The sequence below is a fragment of the Quercus robur genome, chromosome 5 (assembly GCF_932294415.1).
Source record: "Quercus robur chromosome 5, dhQueRobu3.1, whole genome shotgun sequence".
Taxonomy (NCBI): domain Eukaryota; kingdom Viridiplantae; phylum Streptophyta; class Magnoliopsida; order Fagales; family Fagaceae; genus Quercus; species Quercus robur.
This window is the reverse complement of record NC_065538.1, coordinates 9,650,968-9,659,395: the sequence shown is the minus strand read 5'-3', so window position 1 is coordinate 9,659,395 and position 8,428 is coordinate 9,650,968. Positions and strand designations below refer to the sequence as shown.

The 8,428-nt window shown below is 46.2% G+C and overlaps 2 protein-coding genes across 2 annotated transcripts; both read left to right on the top strand.

Moving 5' to 3' along the window:
* Positions 1-1,405: 1,405 nt before the first annotated feature.
* On the top strand, positions 1,406-2,638 carry LOC126727765 (uncharacterized). Its single transcript, XM_050433683.1, has 2 exons — positions 1,406-1,732; positions 1,835-2,638. Exons 1-2 carry the CDS (start codon positions 1,406-1,408, stop codon positions 2,636-2,638), a joined length of 1,131 nt encoding a protein of 376 aa, XP_050289640.1.
* A 669-nt stretch (positions 2,639-3,307) lies between these two features.
* LOC126727764 (uncharacterized) lies at positions 3,308-4,618 on the top strand. Its single transcript, XM_050433681.1, has 2 exons — positions 3,308-3,871; positions 3,974-4,618. The coding sequence occupies exons 1-2, from the start codon at positions 3,308-3,310 to the stop codon at positions 4,616-4,618; spliced, it is 1,209 nt and encodes a 402-aa protein (XP_050289638.1).
* Positions 4,619-8,428: the final 3,810 nt, after the last annotated feature.

Sequence of the window (8,428 nt, the reverse complement as noted above, 5' to 3'; positions counted from 1 at the left end):
GGTAAGAAAGAAAAGGCAAACAAATATCTATAACTACAGCTGCCTCCACATTAATTGCCTCTCAACCCACTCTCTGGCCGCATTAATGTGGAGGTGATACCTGAACAGTAATGAAGTAGCCTTACAGCTGCCCATAGGGGGTTCTAGGAGGCGCTAGATGGGACAGAAAGAAATCCTCCGAACCCAAGCTACACATGTGTGATGAGGATGGAACACATATGGTGGTATATAATCTGAAAGAAGAACATGCAGAAAGGGGGGAGAACGGAAAAGAAAGAGAGAAAAGAAAAGCAAAGACTCAAGAAGAAAAACGTGAAAAACAAAAGAACTGTATCGATCTCAACGAAAAACCGATTGTTGTGCCAGCTCTGAACCTTCAATAAACGTGAGGGTGAATCTTTTCCTTCTATGAAAGTTAATCTAGTTCTTAATACCCACGCTCTACAAATTATATTGTTTGAGCCTTTTTACGTGCGAACTCAATATCATTTTGGGTCATTACAAATCGAGTCATTACAATTGGCGCCGTCTGTGGGAAGAGCTTGTATTAACTTAAAAGACTTCCGGTGCAACGTTTCTGATGGAGGAAGTGGGTCCACATCACTACGCAGCGGGACCACATCAGGAGGATGCCAACCCGCACCAGGCAGAGTCAAAGGGCTCCCAGCATGGTGATCCCCGTAGGAGTCCCGAATGGAGAGAGGGCCATGAGGGGAGTGCACGTACAACTCATACCACCAGAAGCCACTCTCGTGGGAAGAGTCACGTCTCCCACGCAAAGCATGACGGGAATCTGCAACGTGAGATTGCTGATTTGAAGAGAGAGTTGCGCCATGCCCGGTGGGAACGCTCCCCACCTTGCTCTGAACCATCATCTGAGGAGTCGGATGGAGCTAGTTATAGGCGGAGATCGAGAACTCCGCCAAGCGAGACTTTCTCCTATGAGGAGGAGCACCGCCATCGACATAAGCGTAGAAGTCCACCTAGCAGGGGCTTGGGTAACAATGCCATGAACAAAACCTTGAGTCAAATTTCCAAGTCGCCCTTTATGAGAAACATAGACAATGCAGTTCTTCCTCGGCGATTCCATCAGCCTACGTTCTCCCTGTATGATGGTCGGTCGGACCCGGTAGAACATGTAAATTATTTCAACCAAAAAATGGCTATCTACTCTAGGGACGAGGCTTTGATGTGCAAAGTTTTTCCATCGGGTTTGGGTCCGACGGTGATGAGGTGGTTCAACGGCTTAAGGGCCAATTCTGTTGAATCTTTCAAAACACTGACCCGGGCTTTTGGTGCTCGCTTTATTACATGCAGTAGGACTCCTCGGCCTTTGGGATCTTTGCTGGCTATGTCTATGCGAGAGGGCGAGACTCTCAAGAATTATTCGGATAGGTAATGGGAAATGTTTAATGAAATAGAAGGAAAGAACGATGGTGTGGCCATAACCACTTTCAAAGTTGGCCTCCCAACCGATCACGATTTAAGGAAATCCCTGATGGGTAAACCTGTTACCAGTGTGCACCAATTGATGGACAGGATAGATAAGTACAGAAGGGTAGAGGAGGATCAACTTCAGGGAAAAGGGAAGGCCAAGGTGATCCCTCAAGAGAGGAGGGATTTTAGGTCGGACCGTTATAATAGCAGCCGACCCCGGAGGGATTTTATTGGGCAGTCGGGTTCGGCGGACGCCCAGGTGGTTAATGCAATATTTCGAGAGCCAGTGCAACAGGTTTTGGAGAAGATAAAGAACGAGTCATTCTTCAAATGGCCGAACAAGATGGCGGGAGAGCCTAGGAAACGCAACCCGAACTTATACTGCCACTATCACCAGGATCATGGGCACACGACGGATAATTGCAGGAATTTATGGGACCACTTGGAACAGTTGGTCCGTGAAGGGAAATTAAAAAAACTCTTGCATCACTCCAGTGGAAGGGCGAGCCAAACAGGTTCAGAGGTGCGTGGGGACGCTTCATCAAGACTCCCTCTGGGTACGATTAACGTTATCTTTGCGGCCCTGGGAAGGACTGGATCTTGCCCTTCTAGGGTATTGTCGGTGTTCCAATCCCCGGCCGCAGATCATTCCCAAGCATCGAAGAGAGCCAGGGTGCATGTCCCCCTGATTCTGGGCTTTTCGGATGAGGACATGGTTGGGACCATACAGCCCCATGAGGATGCTTTGGTGGTAACGCTGAGAATTGGCGGGTACGATGTCAGAAGGGTGATGGTCGATCAGGGTAGCGTTGTGGATATAATGTATCCAGACTTGTACAAAGGGCTAGGTTTGAAGCCAGAGGACTTAACAACCTACAACTCTCCTCTAGTAAGTTTTGAGGGAAGGATGGTCGCTCCCAAAGGATTGATCAGGCTGCCTGTGCAAGCAGGTACGGATGTGGTGGAGGTGGACTTTATTGTCGTAGATGTTTTTTCTCCGTACACAGCTATTATGGGCAGACCTTGGCTTCACACCCTTAAAGTGGTATCGTCTACTTTGCATCAGAAGGTGAAGTACCCATCCGGAGGCCAAGTGTTGGAAATAGTAGGGAGTCAGGCTGCTGCTCGGCAATGCCTAGTAGCGGCTATACAACATCGGGCAAAAGCTGAAACTTCGGCTACGGCCGACAATGAATTATAGCAATTAAAGGCCCCAACATCAGGCTTGGACGTACCAGCCGATGGGGTAGAGTGTGAAGATTTGGAGAGGGTAATTGTTGCTGGTGATCCGGAAAAATTCTTCCAGGTTGGGGCTAAATTGCCTTTGCAAGAGAAGGCGAGGTTGCTGGAATTCTTCCGAGCCAATGTGGACGTTTTCGCATGGAACCCGTATGAAGCCTCGGGGGTGGACCCGAATTTCATTTGTCATCGACTCAATGTAAATCCCGCCATTATGCCCAGGAGGCAACCTCCTCGGTGACCATCGAAGGAGCACACCAAGGCGGTTAGAAGTGAAGTTGCCAAGCTCAAACAGGCTGGGGCTATCAAGGAAGTTTTTTATCCTCAATGGTTGGCCAATACGGTGGTAGTAAAAAAGAAGACTGGAAAATGGCGGGTATGCGTGGACTTCATGGATCTCAATAAGGCTTGCCCCAAGGATCCATTTCCCATGCTGAAGATAGACCAGTTGGTGGATGCAACCGTGGGTCACCCTAGGATGAGTTTCTTGGATGCCTTCCAAGGGTAACACCAAATACCGCTGGCCGTTGACGATCAGGAAAAGACTGCTTTTGTAACCCCGATTGGGAACTACCATTACAAGGTGATGCCCTTCGGCTTGAAAAACGCCGGATCTACCTACCAACGCATGATGACGAAAATGTTTGAACCGCAACTGGGTAGAAGTATTGAAGTTTATATCGATGATATGGTTGTGAAAAGTAAAGTGGTGTCCAAACATGTGGAAGATCTCACGAGTATCTTTGGGATACTGAGAACACATAAGTTACGCTTGAATGCTTCAAAGTGCTCCTTTGGTGTAGGTTCCGGGAAGTTCTTGGGGTACATGGTGACCCATAGAGGAATTGAGGTGAACTCAGACCAGATTAAGGCCATTAACGATTTGGAAGCACCTCGAAATCCAAAAGAGGTGCAGAAACTGACTGGGATGATTACTGCGTTGAACCGGTTCATCTCCAGGTCGGCTGAGAGGTGTCGTCCTTTTTTCTGTCTATTGCATAAATGGCGAGGATTTGAATGGACCGAGGAGTGTGCTGTAGCGTTCCAGCAATTGAAAAAATACCTGTCCAGGCCATCTATCATGTCTAGCCCTGAGGTGGATGAGGTGTTGTTTGCTTATCTAGCGGTTGCCCCTCATGCAGTTAGTTTCGTCTTGATACGAGAAGACAATGGCGTCCAAAGGCCAGTTTATTATGTAAGTAAATCCCTCCATGAGGCCGAGGTGAGATACTTGTCATTAGAAAAGGCCATATTGGTGGTGGTCCATGCAACATGCAAACTTCCGCATTACTTTTAGGCATATACCGTGGTTATCTTGACCCAACTGCCTCTTAAGTCCATACTCAGAAGTGCTGACTACACCGGAAGAATTGCTAAGTGGGGCACGATTCTGGGTGCCTTCGATATCAAGTACATGCCTCGCACCTCTGTGAAAGGTCAAGTCCTTACCGATCTGGTGGTTGAGTTCGCCGAATGCCCAGAAGAAGTCAATGTGAATCAAGGTCACACGGATGAAAAATCGGTTGGCCTAATATCCACACAAGGTGGGTCCTTTTGGAGGGTGTACGTGGATGGGGCCGCAAACCAACGGGGAGCAGGATTGGGATTGGTGTTGATATCCCTCGAGGAGGTCATCATCGAGAAGTCGTTAAGATTAGGGTTCTCGGCTACTAATAACGAATCAGAATACGAAGCTTTGATAATGGGAATGAGTATGGTCCGAAAAATGGGTGGAAAGGTAGTGAAATTATTCTTAGACTCGAGATTGGTAGTCGGCCAGGTGAGAGGAGAGCTGGAGGCCCGGGACCCAAGGATGCAAGGGTATCTAGACCGGGTTAGGCGTATGCAAACGAAGTTTGATTCCTTCGACTTATTGCATATTCCTCGAGGTGAAAATGCACACGCTGATTCCTTAGCAACCCTTGCCACCTCCTCAGTATGAAATTTGCCTCGGGTGATCATCGTTGAAGACCTGTGTACCCCCACCTTACCAAAAAAGGATGTTTACCAAATCAATCAAACCAGTTTGTCGCTCAACTGGATGGATTCCATCTTAAAATTTCTTGAAAGTGACATATTGCCCGAAGATAAGGTGGAAGCTGAGAAAATACGAAGGAAAGCTCCTTGGTATTGGCTATCTGAAGATAAAAAGTTATATAAACGGTCCTTCTCGGGGCCATACCTGCTCTGTGTGCCTCCTGAGACTACAGAGTCAATCCTGGAAGAATTGCATGAGGGCATTTGTGGAAGCCAAACAGGAGGAAGGTCTCTATCATGCTGAGCCATCACACAAGGATATTGGTGGCCAAATAAGAAGAAGGAAGCGCAGGAGTACGTTAGGAAATGCGATCAGTGCCAAAGATATGCTCCAAATATCCATCAACCGGGAGGAGTTCTTAACCCTCTCTCCAGCCCTTGGCCTTTTGCCCAATGGGGGCTGGACATTGTCGGCCCTTTTCCTAAAACCCTACGAAACAAGAAGTATCTGCTGGTCGGCACAGACTACTTCACTAAATGGGTTGAAGCTGAGCCCTTGGCGAACATCAGAGACGTAGATGTGAAGAAGTTTTTTTGGAGGAACATTGTTATGCGATTTGGAACTCCCCACACTCTTGTCTCAGATAATGGACTCCAATTTGATAGCAATGCCTTTAGGGAATATTGTTCAGAACTGGGTATAAGAAACAGGTATTCCACTCCGGCTTATCCTCAAGGCAATGGGTAGGCTGAAGCTGTTAACAAAGTAATAGTCAATGGGCTTAAGAAGAGACTGGATGATGCGAAAGGAAAGTGGGTGGAAGATTTACCACATGTTCTATGGACATGTCGGACAACACCCCGACGTTCAACGGGGGAAACTCCCTTTTCCATGACCTATGGGGCCGAGGCCGTCATCCCCCTGGAAACTGGATTCCCAACGTTAAGGACCAATACATTCTCTTCGAATAGTAATGATGCAATGTTGGAGAAAAGTTTGGACCTGATGGAAGAGCGAAGGGAGAGCGCGATGGTTCAACTAGCTTACTACCAACATAAACTCAAGCAGGGCTATGATAGTAATGTGAAGATGAGGCCGTTAGCCGTGGGAGATCTGGTGCTGAGGAAAGTTCTGGGGGCCACCAAGAATCCAAATTGGGGAAAACTGGGACCAAATTGGGAAGGGCCATATCGGATCACTTCTGTAGCGGGAATAGGAGCCTATTATCTGGAAGACCTAGATGAAAAAGCTGTACTTCATCCTTGGAATGTAAATAATCTCAAGAGGTATTATTATTAATAAAAGTATTTCAATTAAAATATTTCTTTTGATTTACGTCAGCCATACATCCTGTGCTCCTGCGTCCTATGATATATATTGAAATGTTAAACAAAAACTAAGTTATGTCAGGTCCTTGGATCGCAAACTTAGTGGAAATTAACGTCCTATGATGTATATTGAAATGTTAAACAGAAACTAAGTTATGTCAGGTCCTCGGATCGCAAACTTAGTGGAAATTAACGTCCTATGATGTATATTGAAATGTTAAACAGAAACTGAGTTATGTCAGGTCCTCGGATCGTAAACTTAGTGGAAATTAACGTCCTATGATGTATATTGAAATGTTAAATAGAAATTAAGTTATTTCAGGTCCTCGGATCGCAAACTTAGTGGAAATTAACGTCCTATGATGTATATTGAAATGTTAAACAGAAACTAAGTTATGTCAGATCCTCAGATCGCAAACTTGGTGGAAATTAACGTCCTATGATGTGTATTGAAATGCTAAATAGAAATTAAGTTATGTCAGGTCCTTGGATCGCAAACTTAGTGGAAATTAACGTCCTATGATGTATGTTGAAATGTTAAACAGAAGCTAAGTTGTGTCAGGTCCTCAGACCACGAACCTAGTGGAAATTAACACTCTATGATGTGTATTGAAGTATTGAACAGTAACTGAATTGTGATAGATCTTCTGATCACAAACTTAATGGGAATTAATGCCCCGTAACGCTTATTGGAGAATTAGAGAGAAATCTATGGACGTCACTTGGCGTACAATCAAGGTACTGAAGGCATAATTTTATTTAGTTCATGAACTTTCGTAAAGAATTGCAATTGATTGGAAAGAATACGTGCATCTCTAAAACATCTCCCTAAGACCCCGTTGTATTAATGCTTATTGCCTATTGCTAATTATCAGTTGACGATGTGTGTAAGCAGAATTGCCCCATACAAGCAAAAGGTAGTTGAAATGAACCTATCCAAATTACAATAACTCAGTGAACAAGTACAGAAATAACATAAAGCAGTAAGAGCGGTAGGAAAATGAGCAAGGGGGTCCCCTACTAAATGTCTAGTTAGACTACAAAACAAATTCTACTTTTTCAATTTCAACTGGATCTTTGGGTTTTGGCCGATAGATATGTCTGCCTCCGAAGTGGTGATTCCCTCTTTGGCTTTAGTAATGCCCCCAGTTGGTAAGACTGTGGAGGCCAAATCCTGTTGAAAACCTTGGGAGGCCGTCTCTGCCTCCGGAGCAGTGGTAGTCTTGTCTAGGGAAGCTTCTGGAGGGGCAAGTCCCCCTTTAGCTGATTCCGGTTGGCCAAGGGGAGGAAAACTGTGAGGCGAAACCTCCTCGTTGAGGTTAATGACTGAAGAAGGAGCATCAGCCTGATGGGGTAGAAGAACTGAGGGGCAGATCGCCTCGGTATAGAATACGTTCTCTGGCTTACGTAACTCAAATGAAGCTTCAACCCCCGCACGGTTAAGGGCCTCATTCCAAGTTTTTGCGCAGTAGATACGGCACACCGCCGGAACCTCGGCTCTCAAAGCCTTCTCAGTTTCAGCTATACCAACCTCGTAGCCTCTCTGCTCAGCTTCATTCATTGCCCGTTCGGCATCGATTTTTGCTTTCTCGGCTTGCTCCCTGGACTTTTCAGCTCGCTCCCTTAGCTTTTTAGTTTCCTCTAAATGCTTCCTAAGAACTAGGACTTGTTCCTGAGCCTTCTTCAATTCAGCATTCGCCTCACGCAGACGGTTCCCTTGGTCCTCGGCTTGCTTTTGGTAGCATTCTAATGCCGACTCGGCGCTCTTGCGAGCTTGCTCTTCGATCTGTAACTTTTTCCTTACATCGGCCAAGTCCTATTCAAATTTGGACAAGGTCTGTACAGCCGTTGTCCGTCTTCTCCTTTCATCGTCTAGCTGATCAGAACAGGCGTTAAGCATCTCATCTAGCTTGAAAGTATTTTGGATGATCTGTAGGAAAAAGGTTAACACTATAGTCAGTGAAAAGTGCATATTGATGAGTAATAATCATAGAATGAAAAAGACAAAAAGTCAGCTCCTTACCATGCCCAAGTATCGTTTATTGTCGAGGACGAGTTCATTCTTCCTTATATTCTTTATTTCGGCCATATCTTTAGGGAGCAATAAGGCTTCTTCTATGGCCGAGGCTACGTGACACCCTATGCCGCCGTTGAAGTCCCTTATAGATGCATCATCTCGCAGGGGCTCCCCACTGTGCATAGGTGCTGGTAACCATGCTTGTGGTTCAGAATGTTGGGAATCAGATCTCTCTTGGCCTCGCATGGCTTGGTGCTTGGTTTTCTGCTGCTTTGCAGCTCGTTGGGCATCCTCCTCGCAAGTAGGACGAGACTTGCTCGTGTCGGCCACCTCCTTGCCCTTCTGTTCCCTGCGCCTTTTTAGCTCGGCAGTGTTAGGAAGCGCTGGCTGTGATGATGGCCGAGGAGGTTGACGAGGAGCAGGAGGAGG